This window comes from Zootermopsis nevadensis, unplaced genomic scaffold (genome assembly GCF_977971745.1).
Source record: "Zootermopsis nevadensis isolate Lab colony 2312 unplaced genomic scaffold, Znev_1.0 Znev_ptg000061l, whole genome shotgun sequence".
Lineage (NCBI taxonomy): Eukaryota > Metazoa > Arthropoda > Insecta > Blattodea > Termopsidae > Zootermopsis > Zootermopsis nevadensis.
Window position 1 is genome coordinate 14,554,288 of NW_028259192.1, and position 19,796 is coordinate 14,574,083.

The 19,796-nt window shown below is 35.1% G+C and overlaps 2 protein-coding genes across 7 annotated transcripts; both read right to left on the bottom strand.

Annotated features, from left to right (window-relative positions):
- Nucleotides 1–1,474: 1,474 nt before the first annotated feature.
- On the bottom strand, nt 1,475–7,770 carry LOC110836806 (protein SLC31A2). 4 transcript variants are annotated; one of them, XM_022078414.2, is made up of 6 exons: nt 7,634–7,770; nt 7,202–7,260; nt 5,759–5,834; nt 4,907–5,096; nt 2,517–2,734; nt 1,475–2,217 (listed from the first exon to the last, which is right to left on the bottom strand). In XM_022078414.2, the coding sequence occupies exons 3-6, from the start codon at nt 5,832–5,834 to the stop codon at nt 2,078–2,080; spliced, it is 624 nt and encodes a 207-aa protein (XP_021934106.1). In that variant the 5' UTR covers nt 7,202–7,260; nt 7,634–7,770; the 3' UTR covers nt 1,475–2,077. The 4 variants fall into 4 exon arrangements, with proteins under 4 accessions (XP_021934106.1, XP_087196887.1, XP_021934113.1 ...); XM_087340761.1 differs by lacking the exon at nt 7,634–7,770 and adding an exon at nt 6,277–6,430 and having other exon boundaries at nt 7,202–7,329; XM_022078421.2 differs by lacking the exons at nt 7,202–7,260; nt 7,634–7,770 and adding exons at nt 6,277–6,430; nt 6,880–7,055.
- Nucleotides 7,771–8,873: 1,103 nt separating this feature from the next.
- On the bottom strand, nt 8,874–19,416 carry Mps1 (dual specificity protein kinase monopolar spindle 1). Of its 3 annotated transcripts, none has more exons than XM_022078373.2 (6): nt 19,012–19,408; nt 16,124–17,966; nt 15,495–15,643; nt 14,809–14,975; nt 11,029–11,231; nt 8,874–9,999 (listed from the first exon to the last, which is right to left on the bottom strand). In XM_022078373.2, exons 1-6 carry the CDS (start codon nt 19,125–19,127, stop codon nt 9,721–9,723), a joined length of 2,757 nt encoding a protein of 918 aa, XP_021934065.2. In that variant the 5' UTR covers nt 19,128–19,408; the 3' UTR covers nt 8,874–9,720. The 3 variants fall into 3 exon arrangements, with proteins under 3 accessions (XP_021934065.2, XP_021934074.2, XP_021934083.2); XM_022078382.2 differs by having other exon boundaries at nt 9,860–9,999; nt 10,969–11,231; nt 19,012–19,413; XM_022078391.2 differs by lacking the exon at nt 8,874–9,999 and adding an exon at nt 13,690–13,756 and having other exon boundaries at nt 11,032–11,231; nt 19,012–19,416.
- Between the last annotated feature and the right edge of the window lie 380 nt (nt 19,417–19,796).

Below are 19,796 nucleotides of genomic sequence, written 5' to 3' on the forward strand. Positions count from 1 at the left end.
ATGTACCACTAGACAAGCACATTGAGGGTAAACTTATTTATGTTAACATTATGTTTTCATTTTCTTACTTAATTCGCGTACCACCAACATTGGCTCACGTACCATACGTTTTAAACGCTGCCATAAAGCATTGAAGAACGATGTAACACTTATTCTGTAATACTTACTCTATTTTTGATAAAAATGCATGAAGCTTGTACATGATTTGTAATACAATGAATTCACTGATAAGGTTGAATGCAGCCGTCACTTTCAGGCTTAAACGGCTCACTGCCAAGTGCTACGAATTCTTTCCGGAACACTTAAATATCACCCTATAAAACCAGTAAAATTAACTTACCATTTTATTGCAGCTCCTGCTGGTGGCCAGGATGTGACAATTGCATTCAACTTTATCAGTGAATGCAATGAATATATGAACCAGTTTAACCCATCTTGTATCCAATAGATGAAGGATGATGTCTTTACTTCTTAAACATCATAAATATAAACACTAAATCTCCTTAGGGAAATTTATTTAATCAGTGCAAACAATATCCTAAGTATTGAGGGCAGCTGAATTTGGAAAAAGTCAAATGAAAAATATGTTTCATTATTTGTATTCAATCTCATAAATTTTGTTCACCTCTTATATTTGCATAAAATATTGAATTCCAGTTACTTCAGCATACAAGACAAAACCATACTGACAGGCATCTGTACAGTACACACAATTATCATATTTACGACCCTCTTACACAACAAAAGGCATTTTCTTGACCAGTGCATATTATCAGAAGGGTAACTTAATATCTTTTGTATATCCTCAACAAGATGTGGACCAACTCACTTCTATGGGAACACAGCACCATAGAGTTTGAAAAATACATTAAATGAAATTATAGATTTTTAATGAAATACAATTTATTTCCACAACAAACATTAACATTTGAAAACAGAAGTTTCACAACTAAGGGTGAAATCTCATTAAAACAAAGAGTAAAATATCAGCATTTTGTTGAAATACAATTATTTTCAGAGTAACAACAATATTAACATTTGAGAAAAGCATAACTTTCACAACTAGAGTGAAATATCATCAAAACAAACCTTAAACTTTTTAAAAAAACAAGCTCTTTGGTCTTACGAGTTTCTATGACATATATTGTTAGTATCATATATTGATATCTAAACCATTTGGTTTACACTCAAATTCACTGAAATTAACATATTTATAATAAAATAGTGTAGTTGCGTCATATTGTGATTTATTGAATTAAAATTAAATTATTTGGTTATTCCGTCAAATCACAATGTATTTAAAATAAGATAATTAAAATATCATTCTTCGATATGGAACAATGAATGATATTTTAATTATTTTAATTATCTTATTTTAAATACATTGTGATTTGACAGAATAACCAAATAATTTAATTTTAATATTTATAATATTTTTTAAACCTGTAAACAAAATGTTAAACCATCACAAAAACTGAGTGCACACAGCTTTATTTTGCTTTATTTTATTACAGCACACATGATTATCAGCCAACAACAGCAAATTATTGGATATGCAGATTAACTACAGCAGTTTGATGAGGGTAATATAATAATATCCTAAGCTATACTGGAGAAGTATCTTTCTTATTTTCTGTGTGGCATTTAAAAGATCTGTGATGATGTCATTACCCATGGGTGGGGCGACCCATAAAAACATCACTGGCCCCATACATTCTGCCATTTGTATAGGCAAAATTCTGGTAAATGCACCAGAATCGCTATGCTATGTTCACATTTCATAACTTGTTTCTCTTTATAAGAGCTATATTGGTTATGTAAACTACAGCCATCTATTCACTAAAAACCTAATATACTGTATAAAGTTTTGTGTATCATTCTTAAAAAGCCAATCTCTGCTCTCCCTAATCTAAAATGTCTCTTATTGCTGAGTCACAAATACCATGGTAGGTAAGACAGCAGCCTGCATGTCAAACTTTTTATTTATAAAATTAGATAATATATTCATTACCTATTCTTAGTACTTTGTAACATAAATTGCTAACATGACTTGGTAGAAAATGTAGACAGCTCGGCCTTAGTTGTCAGCTCTATGTACCACGGCAACAGATTCCTGACAGTGACCCTGATCACTTTGGTGTACTAATGAATCTTGCTGTGCAACAGTGGGTAATGTGACATCATCTTGTCGCGTATCTTCTTCATTTTGCAACACTTCTAAAAGTTCAGATTGTAAAATAAATACAAAATGTAGTGATCAGTTGCATTGACCATGGGGGGTGGGGGGAATATCTTCATTCATCAGAAACCGTTTTCTTTTTCGAAAATAATTTATGCCCTAAATATATTTTAACATTCACAGTTATTTAAATTCAATTACAGTTTTTATTATATTAGGATATATGTTTCTTTAAAACTATACAGTACAACCTCAATACAAAACTGTTGAACTGTTTTATCTGAGATCTACAAGGACCATAATGAATGTCATGAAATTTTGTAACATTCAAACTTACCTATACATGCTGTGCACAATCTTTTTGGCCGGCGTAACCCACCACTTTTTACACCAATTTCAAGCAAGACTGGACCAAACACCAAATAGCCAACTCCAGCACCAACAGACACTGCTATTGTGAAATACCCATTGTATGTCATAACACACAACATAAGAATGTAAGACAGCACATCCTGTACTATATACCATCCAGTCTCCCGCAAGAGAGGAAGCAGCCTGAAAACAGTGCAAAATATTGTGTATCAACTTGCCTAACCTAATAACATTTTATGTGATAATTTGCAGGAGAACAGACATGGAGAGCTGTACGACAGCAGATCCATTTGCCTCCGAAGCACAATGTTTGCTGTGAGGTAATGCCTATGACTTGCAATTGGAAGGTCTGTGGAAAACAACAGTGGTATACTCTAGATTGAAGTATACGTATTTTCAAAATATAATCCATATAATTTTACACACCTCAATTGTCTTAATGTTTATTTCATATACATAAAAATCCTGTTACAAATAACACACTGCATTGTCTCTAAAGCAGAGCTTATACACAGCATAAAAACATTATGTCTAGTATTGATCTTTCTAGAAAACTTTGAAGTAGTGTATTTCATGTGATTAATAAGACATTTTCTGCTTTATTGCCCAAATTATGTTTCTAGGTATTATGAAATATCAAAGGATGTCTGAAGATGGCTGTCGCCTGGTATGTTGTACCATATAGACAGGTGCTATACAGTGCAGCATCACATAAGACAACCATCTTGAAACTAGTTGCCACACAAACCTGAAATCTCACTGATATACCTGACGTTATAACACAAAAAGTTGATGACTTTTAAAATACATACAAATAACTGTATGCAAAAAGAAATTTCTTGGTTAATTAGCAGATTAATTGCATCCTTAAACAATGGTTACAAGCACTATGAAGGATAATTTGATTCTAAAGGGGAAACTAGGACATTATTAAACATGACCTGAAACATGTATGGACAGAAAGTTATCTATTGGCATTTCAGAAAAGTTACATGATGTCACACAGTTATTGAGCATTGTTTGCACAAACACAACAAACACAAATTTAACACACATATGGTTGACTGTATCTGCTTACATGTTACAACTCAAGAACTGAAGCACAAATTTTGATTTAATTTGGTACATATGTTATGTGAATGGAGGGTACCCAAATCTCACATTTTTTAATTTCTTACAATCGGTAATACCAACAGGATAGACACAAAAATTTGTGATGTGACAACACCAATTAATATAAGGTTCTGGAAATAGTTACTGATCACATAAGTTTCTTTTGTGAATAAAAATATAAATAGGTATGAGTTCATGAATATGATCTACTATTACATTTATGTGGATGCTACTTACAGTAACACTTCAATAGTATATGTAATTTGCTATCGTTTTGTATTTCAGCCTGGACCATTCAAAATAAAAAGTTGTATTCTGATATGGATTACACCCATCCAATTTTGTTATTATTTGGCTTGTAAATCTACCATTTTGGATTAAAAACATAAAAATTCAGAACTTTAGAATTACCATACAAAGAAGTACAACAGAAGTTGGAAACAAACGTAGAAACACAAACATGTATGATAATTTGAGCTTTAGAGACTGGTAAATCATCAGTAGCACATTAAAAAAAATCAAAACAATTGCAGACACCAAACAATAAATGTAAAATATATAACTTTCCTTCAATGTCATTCAGTTCCTTGTTACTCAGTGCTTAACAGCCAATGAAAACGATTCTATTGCTCAACTGCAAAAGGAGATGAAACTACCACACAAAATGAGTGTTTTGTCCAAAATCTTTTTTCATTGCAACACACAAACATCACAGATGATTTGTTACTGTGTGGCGGTCAATATCCTTACAGGTTGATAGCAGGCTATTGTCAAAATCCTTTAAAATTACATGTACTGCTGAACTTCAGTACAATTAGCAAAATTATTCCTTCTCTTCATTATATCAATTTTTAACACCCTATCAACTCAGTTACTCTCATTTTGTCTGTTACTTTTTTCAATCAATGAACAGGACACATATGTAGAACTTCCAAATTTTTACTTAACTTCAAAACTATTCTCTAATTCAGTGTTTCCCAAACTTTAAAAATTTCTGTACTCCTTTCAGAATCTGAGCCTTATTGGCATATCCCCCTCTTCCAATCACATCAGAAACAGTTAACTCGCAAGCAGTCAAACTACAGTATGATAAACCTTTAGGTACAAAAATACAAAACTCTGGAACAATTTCTATTAATTTCTTTTCTTTCGCATGTCCCTTAAAATCCTTCTGTATACTACTGGTGGTACACTTTGGGAAACACTGCTCTAATTAAATCTATGTATCAAAGTGATGCATACTTGTGGTGTGAATATGATACATTACTGCTCCTATCATTACCCAGGAGCAAAGATCTCTCATTTGTACATCTGTCAGAGCGACAATGATCATCTCCCAGCTCAGTACTGTGTTTAATATATGCTTGGTACACCTTGATAGCTTCAGACAGTATTGAAAGAGATGCTAATCCAAAGCATGTCATTACAACAGCTGCAAAAAGCAACATATTATATATATATGATAGTTTTGTGACATTAAATGCTTCTATAATGAATAACTTTCTATCTGTACACAATTTATCTATGTGAATGATGTCAACACAACCTTCTGTAATCTTCTGGGTTGTGATGTCAAGTAGTCCTCTACATGGTTATCAAAGTTTCGAAGGAACATATATCCTCCATCTTAACAGCAGAAGATACATTCCTCCTAAATAATATTAAAATCCAAAAGACTACAATTAATGAACTTCAAATTTCTGTTTTCATGAATTCCCTCCTCAGAAAATCCAAACTGTTCTAGCTATACTATATCCAATTACAGCTTTGTTACCAACATAACTGCTGACTCCCAAGCACCTGTCTTACACTAACAATATTCAAAATACAAGTTGTCATGTTCTTTGAATGTCATATGAACTGTTCAAAAGAATCTATCTTTATTACAAGTTGTGCAACACACCTGCAGAACTGTTTTTATGGTGAAGGTTGTTACCTATATTAAATCTCAAACTGGAGGACCATGCCTTCTTGGCTGTCATGTCACCATTCTACTGGCAACTTCTGATATAGTTGATACACAAACTGCTTTTTGTGTGTGGAGACCACTTTCAGACAAACTAAACTGACACTGGCAAATAAACTACTCTCTACCTGATGGTGAGGTAATGGTGAATCCCTCGAACAGCAAATCACCAACAGTAGTTCCAAACCAGTAATTCATATGCATCTGGGCGGGAAGGAAAAAAAAAGCATAAATGCTCACAGCCATATAGTTTATTATATATGAAAGTGCAGAGATCTATCAAACTGCTTTTTTAAATGTAAAAATGACAATAGGTGAGCCAAGTCCCGTTTTGTTAGTATTATAACAGGTCTAGCAATCATGGTCTCTTTTTTGATTTTTACAATGGGGTGAAACTACATCTCTATGAAACTGTGCCTCCCAACAGGTCCATTGTTCAACCCCAAGATGATACATGGATATGGAGCAGAGATGGAAAGATGATGACAGTGGAAAACAGGACTTGGAAAAAAGCCTATCTGAATGCCATCACAAACCCTACTGGAGTGCCCTGGGCATAAGCCCAAGCCTCCACAGTGATAAGCCAGCAACTAACCACCTGTGCTATGGGTCAGGGTCTTGGCCACCTCTGTCCCCACATACTCACAAATGACTGCAATCAGAATTTTATTTTAGATTTTTCCGACTGGTCCAGAATTTGACCCTTGTAAATGGTCCCAAGTTTTATTCCAACCAATGCGACTGATAAAATAAAACTGAATCCTCTGTGATGATGTCATCACCCAGCAGGACAAAAACCTCTGAAACATCAATACATTTCTGCCAGACTATACACAGTGTAACATTCTGGAAGACAGCAAATTGAAACCAAACAGATCATAAGAACAGTGATAGAAGGCAGAATAAAGCTGTGATCACTGACAAATGGTGCTGGTATTAATCTATGTTTGAAAGAATGATATATTTGACTGAAAGATGCAGCAAACAGGATATGCCAATAAGGCATACTTTGCTTGCACTATTGCATAAAGAACACCTAAAATGATCTACTATCATTTAATGTTATGAAGAACACACAAAAATTACTCCAGCCATCAAAATTAGCACATTCACATCTGCTATAACTGAAAAAATAATAAGAGAAAAAGAAGTACAAATATTGGAACAACTTTACAACCCGGTGACACATACACGTGAAACAGAATTTGAGGTTTGCTTAGGGTAACTGGACTCAAGAAGATATTCCTACCTTGTTCCCTTAACCTCGCCGAATTTGGGTTTCTACTTAAGGTCACCAACCCCAACACAAACCATTGTAATGTATTTTATGCAGCCGCTTAGTGAACTATAATGACACACTTAAAAGTCACAACACCACTTAACAATTATTCCAAGTCTTAAGTCTTATCTAAAAGATATATCAGATTTTACTTGATTTTAAAAGCCTCAAGATATCTTGTTCATGAAGGATATACGACCACTTAGCATAGACAATAAATTAAAATACATAGTTCGTCTTATTATACGTTAGATATTATAGCATAGAAATCATGAAATAATGGTAAACTTGCCTTAATTCGTCATATAAAACGCCACTCCATGCGTACTACCACATCATGTGACAGTTGACCTATGTAACACAGAACACAAACATCTGTGTAACAATCCGGTTAAAGCGGCTATATGCATCTGACTTTTGTATCATTAATGTTCCAGCTGCTGAGACATGACTTCATTATATGAACACTGGACCACATCGTGCTTCGTTCTCGACAATATAATATACGACTACACACAACTATGGCGGCTTGGATGAAGTGTTTCCCTTTTGCGGTAGATCGAGGCTTCTTTTTCCTCTCAGAAATATGGATTGTAGCGTGTTCATTAAATGCGAATTTTATTTTTTCTTAACTCGTATATTTAATTTGCAGAACAAAGAACTTACGCTAACTGTATTGACAAATTAACGCTCGATACAAAGCTAGTATATGCCATGAATATACCTTTGGCTTGCAATGCGTGGTTGATTCAACTTGTCACTTAAACTAGCAGTGCCACATTTAAAAAAATATCGTTCCTGGTAATACGATCACCGTGCATAAAGGTAATATGAGCAGTTTAGCACAGGAATATTAGATGAATTAACCCCCCTCCCGCCATACATCCGCTGTAACCATGCCTTTACCAAATATGTTTTGAGTGTTGTCCTTGAACCCACAATGGCAACCAAGCCTACACCTGTAAAGAATGGCCCAATGTATTAACCATTTGATGGCTTTAATCCTTAGGGCTTAGTGCCAAATATTGGACGAATTACCTTATGTCACATTTGAGAGTTACACTGCACTGATTATGCATCAGTACAATATCATCTCATGCTGAACAAAATTTTGCAAACTTCATTTCATTGTCCTTTTCCACTTTGGAAATGTACCAGCATTTATACGCCTGGGTATTAACAATAAAGGCACATAGAGGTCTGGAAACACTTGCAGAAGCATTTCCTAGAGTATGTCCAGTTGGACAATCATCCCATACCTGTACTGTTAGAAACTTCTCTGCTATCAATCTGTGACAAAATCAATATTGACAGAACAAAGTACCGAGTTGGGTTTCAAGCATGACCACAATATGCAGATGGAGGATTAGGCCTAGCCACTGAACATCAATATGGATCAGTACCAGCACCTAAGTGATATCTCAATGAATACACAAAGATTTCACTACATACAATCCAGTGAAACTGGAATCTACCTGCAGCAATAAAGCCAGCTACTGCTGATAGATTTTGACCAGGATTACCCACTAAGAATATATTAGGATGGGTGAGAGTACTTAATTTTCCTCTGAGCAAAGAATATTAATAAAGGGAGCTGATGTAAGTTATGGATTTTCCAACTGATATTCCACAGTTGCAAATGCACTAAAGGCTTTCTGAAGCGATCTCAAATCACATTTATATGAGTTGTATCAGTGGCACAATGTTAAAAACTTTCATAGTATGTGTATAAATGTGATCAGTTATTTCCATTAAAATATAACTGTCAGGTGCAGTAGGTGACCTAATTCTGTAAAACCATGCTGGAATGTTAAAATAAATTCATATGGGATGTAAAGTAAAAAAAATGTTGTCCCACTATATGCCATGTAGGCACATGGGGGGAGACTCATAATATATTCAGTAGTGTTGGGAATGTAAAACAAGTGAGTGTTCTGGTTTCAGATTACAGAACCTAGACATGATTCCAGTGAACTGATTTATATGGACATTTACTAGATTTCCGCTTATAAAAGACTCTTCTAATTCTTTGTAACCTAAGTTGCTTTTGGTGTTAAATACTAATTACACATACAATATTGTCAAGTAATACATAAATACAGTAAATGTCTGCTTGTCATGAGCTACTACATGCTTCTAGAATAGTGTTATTTCAATGTCGCTGAACTAGTTGCTATAATTGTCAACACTTGAAAATGTGTTGCTACAACAGCTGGTCTATAAACAAATAAACTCTAGTCTTTCACAATGAGAAATATAAATGCAAGGTTAACATTACAGTGTAATTTTGTAGTTTCTGTAAACCTGATTGCAGAACTTTATTTTGATTGACATCAGGGTGATATTAGCTTTTAACTTAGTGACTGTATAGTTCAACATGCTTTTGTTCCCTTTCAATTTTCCATCAGTGGAAAATGCTTATACAGTTTTATATATAGATACAAACTTTTATTTATTACATCATAAACATGCACATAAATACCATTAAGAATTCTTTACCTGTGTATCTTACATAAAATCTCATTTTGCCACGTAGAAAGATGCCTAAATAAAACAACACATTTCTGACAAAAGCAATGCTGAGGGATGAAAAGCTAATACTGGCTTTCAATCAATCACAAAATTCCCACTTATGCATGCATAAGCTATAATCTTGTGCACACTGAACCTGAACTATTCAGATCACTTGACCATGTGGTGGTCAAACAATAAGCATTACCATACCAAATGCCAAGCTTTCCAAATGATTTAATTCTAAATTATTAATGTGTTTACCAATTACAAGGGAGCTTTTTTTTAGTGCAAATATATTTATAAAATTTTTATATGAGCATAGTTAACATAAGGCAATTCCAGTAGTTGTGCTGCGGTGGGTCTCTTCTTTGGGTCATAACTCAAGCACAGTTGCACAATTTCGAGTAATAATGGCGGACAATCATTGCGAGTATTGGGATACTCGACAGTATGACTTGGGTTTGTAATGGCAGCAGCTTTGGCCCATGGCTGGACAATATGTTGAAATGGCGTTTTTCCATACAGTAGATTGTACAGAATGCAACCTAAGGACCAGATGTCTGATTTGTAACTGATCTGAAATCAAATGACAAAAATACATAACTGGATTAAAAGGATAAACATAAGCAACTATTCCATGTATGATATGTGCTTTCAGCAGTTTGGTCATTAACTGTAATAACAGTGTTTAGTGATGTAAAGATATGGTTCATTCTGATATTAATCAATAACTGCAGTTTAAAAATCAAATGACACATTATATTCTGAATATATAATTGGAATTAACTGGATGCAGTTGCAGATTCAACTGGAGATACACAACTCATCTAATGTTGTCCAATCACTATATTCTGAACATGCAAATAAAAATGAATGTATAATCTCTGTAAACCTCAAAGCATTGCATCACAATCTGCTGATTAAAATTAACCAAAGTTTGGATCACTACTGCAAAGTTACAGTTGACTTTTAATAGTATAATGTAATCTTTGTGAAACCTTTACTACACCATCATCACTGAACATGCTTCATACAACAATCTGCAGTATGCCAAGCCCCAAGATTATGAATGAATGCAAAACTACCATTCCCATTATGCATACCAGTTTGTATAAAGTGGGAATATAATAATATACCAAACTTTTGCTTATATCTTGGACTCAATCCCATCAATGTCTGTACACATTTCTGACTCACTTCTGTTGAAAGTAAAGCATACCCAGTTCCTATTACCATTCAGCTGTATTCTTGATGTAATCGTATCACTAACACATATTTCCACTTCAGAAAAATGGATGGAAAGTCATTAATACCATAACCAGAAGTATTTAACACACACATGAACTTTCTTTAGCTTTTTAGACATATGGTAGGATGCCTTGGATGAGTAATCAGCCCATTGCAAAGCCAGAGGACAGCACAACACAGAAAGATGAGGAAGTATTCATACCCAAAATGCCAGTGTCAGCTATGAAGGCCCATTTACCATGCTAGTATATTTTAATAAAACTTGAATCATATATAAGATTTTCTTGAGAAACATACCTTGGTATTAGTAAAGAAATGTAAGTCTGTCTAAATAAGTGATGCTTTATGTGTAGTCACCTTAAATCCAGACTGGTTCCCATTTGTACTGTGCGTAGCCTGAATTGCTTCTGGGCTCATGTAATTGAAGGTTCCGGCTTGTGCATCCTTGATAACACTTGTCATGTCACTCTGAACTGATGATGCGATGCCAAAATCAATAAGTTTCATGCGTCCACTCACAAGAAGAAAGTTGGCAGGCTTTAAATCGGAGTGTATTATACCTATGGGATAAAGTGCTTTATAATTATTTATAACACCTTTAAAGTTTTCACTGTGATATGACAATCGTTCTGAGAGGAATGATAAACATTCGTATGTCTGTGAATATCATGCTACGAGGGTGAGTCAAATGAAAACCGTAAAACTGAGATAAAAATTCGAAATATCGCGCCATTGTCCTCTAAGTTGGCAGACATGTTACCAATGCTATAAAGAGTATCCTATAGGTGGAAGTATAATGCAGACAAACAGAATGCCATCACAGTGCCAGTTTGAAGATGGTTGCTCCACTAGTTACATGCATGAAAGAAGAACAACGTTTTGTAATTCGTTTTTTGATCAGTGAAGGTGTGAAACCAATTGAAGTTCATCGACGGATGAAGGTTCAGTATGGTGATGCATGCTTGTCACAGCAGCAAGTGTACGAGTGGAGTAGGAAATTCAGAAATGGTGTGACGTCTGTGGCAGACGCTCCTCGCCCGGGTCAGGAGCACAGAGTTGTGACCCCTGAGTCTATTGCAGCAGTTGAAGTCCTAGTGATGGAGAATCGCCGAGTGTCGGTGGATGAAATAGCCGAAATTCTTAACATGAGTCACGGATCAGCACACCATGTCATTCATGATGTGCTCCAGTTTCACAAAGTGTCTGCAAGGTGGGTGCCACGGCAGCTGACTCCAGAATTGAACCAACAACGTGTTGATGCCTGTGAAGAACTTCTGCGGCGCCTTGAAGCAGAAGGTGATGGCTTCCTTTCGAGAATCGTTACTGGTGATGAAACTTGGGTGCACTACCACCAACCGGAAACAAAGGGAACGAGCAAGGAATGGTGTCATTCCTCATCACCAAAACCCAAGAAGTTCCGGACGCAGCCATCTGCAGGGAAAATTATGCTGACTCTCTTTTGGGACGAACGAGGCGTACTCTTGGAGCACTACACGCCTCGGGGGAACACTATCACCAGTGCCTCATATTCAGATCTCTTGAAGAATCATCTTCGACCTGCAGTCAGATCAAAGCGATGTGGACTTTTGGCTAGAGGTGTCCTCGGCCCCATACTGCCCGTGCAACAGTTGCAACAATCCAAGACTTGTACTTTGAGTGTCTTCCACATCCGCCATACTCACCAGACCTAGCCCCAAGTGATTACCACATGTTTGGGCCACTCAAAGAGGCGATGGGAGGAAAGAAGTTCTGTTCTGATTAAGAGGTACAGCAGGCGGTGCATGAGTGGTTGCGCAAACAACCACAAGAATTTTTTTCTAGAGGAATCCAGACACTTTGTAAACGCTGGAGGGCCTGTATTGAACGAAATGGAGACTATGTAGAAAAATGATATAGTTGTGTATCGCTTTCATTCAATAAATTAAATTTAAATTTTTTTTTTACGGTTTTCATTTGACTCACCCTCGTACATATGCACATTACTATCCATGGCTTTTGTCACTCTTGGGTAGTTAAATTCACATAATTAACCCAAAGTCCTCAGATTGTGCAAAAGCCTTCAGTTGGTCTGATGATCTTAGTCATGAAATAAAGGAATCCATTCTCCAATGATACAGTTAGAAAATGGGACATAAAGCTTCAAATGGGCTCTTGAACCATATTCCTACAAGAGATGTGTACATAAAAATCAATACCAAAGTCTGTTTTGAGATTAAATCCAGGAGTCCCTTGACAAAAGTCTAACACCTTTTCCCCATTGGATTTCACAAACATAACCGTAAGAAACACAAACCATGAACTGACATTCACACAGGGAATTAATTCTATGCTGTATTGTGTGTTGAATCCTAGCACCCTACTACCTTATAGAGGATAATACACAACAGCTATCCAATGGTAAGAGTGGTTGAAAACATTTGCATGAGCTCCATAGAAGTTCACCATAGGCAAAATAAAAAAGACTAATGGAAAGGTTTACATATGTTTCCAACAGTATTTTTTTTTTAAAATTTGTGTCCCTCACTGATGTTAATAAATATTCATTTCATGTCAACTCTATTGTATGATTTAATGACAATGTCAGTAGTTAAGACTGTACATCATCAAATTATGATTAATGAATGACAAAGTGGAAAAGGGCAAGGAAGAAAGTGGTTGTAGCCTAATTTGAGGTACTATCCCAGCATTTGGCCTTTAGGGACTGAGGGAAACCACAAAAAAACTTTGTCAGGATAGCTGGTCTCCAGGCTGAGATTTGAATCTGGAGCCTCCCAAACACAGAACAGGAGTGCTAATCACTCAAATGCAACATTTCATAACTATACTATTAACAAAAGTGTATTAACACTACAGACACCACATTGCATAGTGCTTGTATCTTCTACTGCTGATGAACATAACTGATATATTGCTCAGCCATAGAAACATTATATCATGTACACCGGTAAATACATGCTATGCCAAAAAAGTTCACATAAAAGTTACAAACCTTAATGGCTGATATTTTATACCACTTACCCAAAGAAAAGGTCACTCCAAGCCCAAATAAACACAAATATAACATGAAAATGTGAGATCATAGAGTCTGAAACAACAGAACACTCCAGTAATGATGAACAACTAATCCAATGGGACAAAACAGGTATCACTTACAAAGAAGAAAACAGAATTACCAAGAAACCAAAGAAATTTATTAGACTAGGAAACCAGCCAACCAAGCATATGTTCCACATGTCTTCCAATACTACGAGAAAGGGGCATTAAACAAGTTATAAAATGTATGTATAGGGTAATAATTCTGGTATGTTAATTCTGTTTTAAATAGCTGGACCCATACCACACCTTCGACATGGGATCAACAGCCTTAGGCATGAGAGTGATAGCCTAAGTATTGTAACTGTAGGCTTAGGATGTATCCTCAAGACTAATGACCTTTCACCTGTGATCAACTTGCTTGAACATGGGATTAGTGACATTGGGACAATGATCATGACCTTGGGATTACAATCAATAGTCTTGGAACTAAGGTCAAGGTCATTTGTCATAAACGCATATTAGCCAACACGTAAAAAGCCTGTTGTTGTTGTCCACTTTTAACCATAACCAGAATGTGTTGACAAATTGTAGTAAGATCTGAATATCAAATATCATAGAAATCTGTTCAGCCATTCTCCAGTTATTACTTGAAGATTGGTTGGGTGAAACAACTTTCACTTGTGAATGGACCCAAAAGGTAGCAGTATCATAAGCAGAGTTATAACAACTATTCTTTGGCCACCCCTGTAGTCAAGTGGTCAGGGTACAGATCTAAAATTCAAAATGTTCCAGAACAATCACAACATAAGAATGGAAGTAGAACAAACTCCTGAAGCAATGCATATAGCAAATACACATAGATTCACCCCCCCCCCCCACTGTATATGCACTAAAATCAGTATCTTTACAACATTAATCAATATGGAATGCAAAATTTAAAAATTGTACATGCAAGCTCTGTTCTACAAACTGGAGTACACCTTACCACTACTGTTACTTCCAGCCACTGTTACTTGTATGAACACAGCACTTTTTAAACATAGCCCACGTTACTCTGTTGCTACAGTTCTGATACATATTGCTATAATGAAGTAAACTTACCATTTGCATGGATATTTTTTACAGCTCTCAGCATTTCATTCCAGTAATATAAAACTGTTATTATAGGTATTTGGTTGGTCTTTGAAATGTTCTTGATTAACCTGGAGAGATCAGTTTCCCCCTTCTCCATGACTACATACAGCATCTGTTTCTCTTCCTCATACTCACTATTAAAACAATGAAAATCAAGGAAAATGTATTTCAGATCTGCTTTTTAAACATGAGTCAACCCAAAAGAATTGTTATAATCAGATTCATGGCATTAAAATGTGCAGCTAAACCTTGGAGCACAAAGCAACCTTCAAGTTGAACTTGCACAAGGATGTTAAATGACATTCTTTTGATGATTTAATGAGAGCTAAAGCATGAATATTTTGCATGTAGTTTAGATGATCACAGTTAAGTGAAAGAGAGAGAGAGAGCAAGCAAGGTTTCTTTGTAAATATGATCATTTTAAAAAATGTAAATATTCTTTTTTTAAAATTTAAACTATTGTGTCAATGTATTCCTTCATGTTATCTGTTGCAGAGGTCTGATCTGCACTAGCAAATATTATACCTTCCAAACATTCATGCATTACTAATATTATATGACCCTTCTTTGAAATACTTCTCTGTGCTAAAAATTACATATTGTTCTTTTGCGTAAAGTATTAAATAATAATATATACAAGGCAGTCAACTCACAAGTCAGTCATACAGATTACCGTGTCACTGCCTTGCAATCTTCTCAACAATGCAATTTCGTTGAGATAACCCTGTGCAATTGAAGGCTCAGCTACTGATAGATTTACACACTTCATAGCCAATTCCTGTCTAGTGTTGGGATCCAGCACCTAAAACACCATATGTGCATGCTCCAACAAAACATAAATTCACATTCAATCTCATTATGAATAAACACAACTGAAGGATCCAGTCATGTGAAGTGCTTTATGGAAAGATAGGCTTATGGCACAATAACATGCATTGCAACATACATTCTTATTAACTTATATTAGACTATTTGTTTTATGTATGAATCATCCTACAACAAATAATGAATATTGCACCCCAAAGTAATGTAACATCAAATATTATAAGAAAAGAAAAATACAAATTCAAAAAGATCAGCAATACATTAAAAAGTCAACTATTAAAGCATGAAGATGGCTGTCTTCAGACTCACTGCCGTGAAAACCTCAAATCCTACATATTAAAGCATGAACTTCAACAATTAATTACTGTAATTAAAAATATCAAAAACATATTAAATTTAAACAAAATTAAGCATACATTTACATTTCACAAAGATCAATAATTTAATTTCAACTTACGTCAAACACTTGACTAGAACCACCTTTTCCAAGGATTTTCTGAACTTTGTAACTTTTCCCATTCACAGTTATATAGTTATCCTGACTCTGTGCTGATTTAAGAGCCATGTTCTGATCTTGTTTATATACAAGCTCAAAGCGAGACTTAGACTGCACAGGCTGCTGCATTTTTGAATCTTCATATGCAGCAAATGATTTTCCTACAGAATTGTTCCCCTGAGCAGATATCACAGAGAGCTCTTTCTTACTCTCAGTTAAATATTCCTGCACAGTTTTTGAACTTGACTTATTTAAAGAGCCTGAGTGGCTACATACTTCTTCTATTTGATGCGCTTGTTCTTCTGGTATTACATCAAGTTTAGTGGCATTTTCCATAGCATTTATCTTACTGAGTGCTCTACCAGCCACTGAGTGAAGTATTTGATTCTCAGGAGTAATATCTTTCCTTGCAGGCAACTGAAAATTTTGTTTGTTTGTAATGAATCCAACACAATTTAATTTAAAATTTCTATCATCCTCTTGAACCTTTCTTTTTACTTGTTCTATGCCATCCAATAGAGGAGTATTTTCCACAGTATTTACGTTACAAAATGGAGTATAACTTTCTACTCTGTCATCAAACTGCTTCTGCATTGAAATATCTTTCCTTGCAGACATCTCAAAACCTCTTTCTTTACTTAAAAGTACTGGATTAGAGCCAAATATAGGATTTTTATTGACCAATGGATTGTTTCTTGCAGGGGTTACATTAAATGCATCTGTTTTTGATGCAAACAAACCTATCTCATTTTCTTTGTTGGTTACATACTTTATATCCATTTGTTTTAGATTTTCATCACTTGCCGGTATAATTTTTGAATTTCCTCTTACATCTACAGAATTCATCCGTGTGTTTAAAACGTCCTTATGGTTTATTATATTACGAAGTACAATTCCCCTGTTTGCCTTTACAGAACTGCACATTACAGTTGGTCCCATATGCATTTTCTCATACTCTTTCTTCACACACAATGCTGAAGAGTTATGAACTTCCTCATGAAATGCCTCCGCTTTCTTAACCTCTTGACCCAAACATATATCCACATTATTACTTGATTCACAATTATTAAAAATAATTTCTTGCTGTCTGTTTGTAGAAAGCGAGCTTGCACATGGATATTCACTGTATATAGGATCTCTACTTTGAGAAGGAAGAAAGTCCTTATCAGGTTTACTATCACAGCCATGAACTTCCTCTTGAAACAACTCCACAGTTTTAGCCTTCTGACCCAAGAGTGTATCCTGACTGTTCCCAGAATCATAAGTGTTAACGATCCTTTCCTCTTGTAGATTAGTTGAAACAATGTTAGAACATGGATATTCGCTATGTGCAGAAACTTCCCTCCCAGAAATAACAGAACCTTTATCTGGATTATTAATATGTTTATATGTTTTATATGCCTCACTAGTTTGGTCTACTGCCTGAGACTCAGGGACTATATTCTCATATTCTTCAGACCACATTTGATGGTGATTATAATGTTGAAATTGATTAGAGATTTGTGTTTCTTCCATAATTATTGATCTGTCAGTCATCTCCCAATTAAGTTGTACTCCTGCATTAGAACAAAGCTGGCTTTCTGAATCCATATTTTTTTTATCTGAATAGTATAGAAAGCTATTATTCTTGGGTGTTGCTCCATCGTCTCCATCATGAGACAGATCACTGTGCAGCGACATAAAAGGCATGTCATCTGCATCATGAGTATTATAATTTCTTTCATCTTTTCCCATATCCTTCAAAGCTTTCAATAATGGTAATACACGAACAGGCGGAGTTGTCCTTCCCATTCTCCCCAATAACCTGTAACATTTTAAAAACCAATGCCATCCATCAGGCACACAGTATTCTCACAAACAACTTTAAAAAATTATCAGTTTAAAATTAAACTGAATGTGAAGTTATTTGTTATAGCTATAATCTGGATGCACAGAAACTATCAGGTCACTGGTTCTCTTGACATGAATACTTAGTACTGATCTGCCTCCATCAATGCCAGAATCAACTGTACAAGTGCCATTACAAACATATAAGCTTTCTTAGCAACTAGATAAATTTGAAGCTTTCATGACAACTGAATGTAACAGAATCTTCTTTAATGTCCAACTACATGAACACAGAATTACTTTTCATCAGACTGTGCTTGTTTCCATTATCAGGGATTAAAATACATGACCCAAAGTCATGTGCGGGTCCATAAGATGATTTTGGCTTATGCTACTAAAGCATAAAAAACAGGAAAATGTATTATTCACATTTAAACAATATTAAAAATGAATGAAGCATGATAATATTCTAATAATAGGCATTACCAGGTATGTTTTTATTAAATGTTTCATTTAAAACATAAAACAAGATGTTACTGGTAATTAAGTACATAAAGAATAAAATATAATGGTATATATTGTAGTAAATTAGGTATCATACAAAGTAAATGGCCAGTAGATGGTAAACATCTGTGACACAAGTAAGTTTAATCAAATAATTCGTATAAACAATACATGTATATTCTATGATGGTTATGCTTTACACAGGTGTATTTCTTGTTATTCTTACATTTATTTGCCAGTTTTTATTACAAATATGTGCAATCAATATGCAAAGAACGTTTCACAGAGTTCTGCTTAATGCCAGAAGTGTAAACAGGTATTTCCACAATACCGATTTTTTATGGCTGTGTTCAGCACTTCACAAACTAAATGCTTTACAATACACACCGAGCACAAAACATTATCTTGGTTGTGATTCTATAATAATGTACATATTTTTTTTGGGTACTGCTATATCAGTTAACTTGCCATAGCAATATATTCTGAAAACATGGTTCACAACCTGGCAGAATACTTACGACCCTCTTTTCTTCTTCCGATTTGAAGTAGCTCCAGGAAAAGATAATGATCCTGAATTACTGGAATCTCCATCGTACACACTGAGCAGTCCACATTGACCGTACTGCCCATACATGATATAAATTTCTTAAAATTATCCAGTAAATTTCAACAGAGAATCTATATGGGAATTTCACTACTGGGATTAAAAGTTCGCGTTAATGTAGAAACATGTGTTCGCGTCTTTCACCTAAATTTATCCTCACCATTAAACACACTTCAAATGCTAAGAAACAGAATAATTACTACAACGCTACAGAAAAGATTTTCCTTTCCGGCAAACATTCAAACACATACACTTAACACGTAAACTGTTTTGTTCAAAACGGTAAATATCACTTTAAATTCAGTACTATTCTGATTGGTGTTTTCAAGTAAGAACCGGTTCCGAACAGTGTAGCCAATGCTGAGTAGTAAATAATGAACAATGTGTTACCACCATCAGAACATGAGCAATTCAGGAAACAAAGGCATGAAACACTACGTTTTTCCAGTCCAGGCTCTGATATTTAGGGTTTTCCTGCCGTCTGCCAGACTGTAGGTAAAAGTGACTATGAACTGTTGCTTTGAATCTATCCACAATTTCTGTACCGAAAGATCCATACTTAAGTGACTCTCCAAGTTACATTGTACATGGCAACATCTCTTAATGCTATAAATGAAGTGGCGGATCGTGGAGTGTCCAGGATACCCTAACTGAGGTTTACCGTGCTACTCCTGATGTAAGGCAAATTCCAGGAATAAT

What these genes read in the sequence shown, in the direction of transcription:
- LOC110836806 (XM_022078414.2), bottom strand. Translation starts at nt 5,834, where the DNA reads ATGCATATGAATTACTGGTTTGGAACTACTGTTGGTGATTTGCTGTTC. An exon ending in GTATCATATTCACACCACAA is followed by an intron (nt 2,735 to 4,906) that starts GTATGCATCACT and finishes CACTGTTTTCAG; the next exon opens with GCTGCTTCCTCTCTTGCGGG. An exon ending in ATTGTGCACAGCATGTATAG is followed by an intron (nt 2,218 to 2,516) that starts GTAAGTTTGAAT and finishes CTGAACTTTTAG; the next exon opens with AAGTGTTGCAAAATGAAGAA.
- Mps1 (XM_022078373.2), bottom strand. Translation starts at nt 19,127, where the DNA reads ATGTATGGGCAGTACGGTCAATGTGGACTGCTCAGTGTGTACGATGGA. An exon ending in CGGAAGAAGAAAAGAGGGTC is followed by an intron (nt 17,967 to 19,011) that starts GTAAGTATTCTG and finishes AAAATGTTACAG; the next exon opens with GTTATTGGGGAGAATGGGAA. An exon ending in GGAACCAGTCTGGATTTAAG is followed by an intron (nt 10,000 to 11,028) that starts GTGACTACACAT and finishes ATTTGATTTCAG; the next exon opens with ATCAGTTACAAATCAGACAT.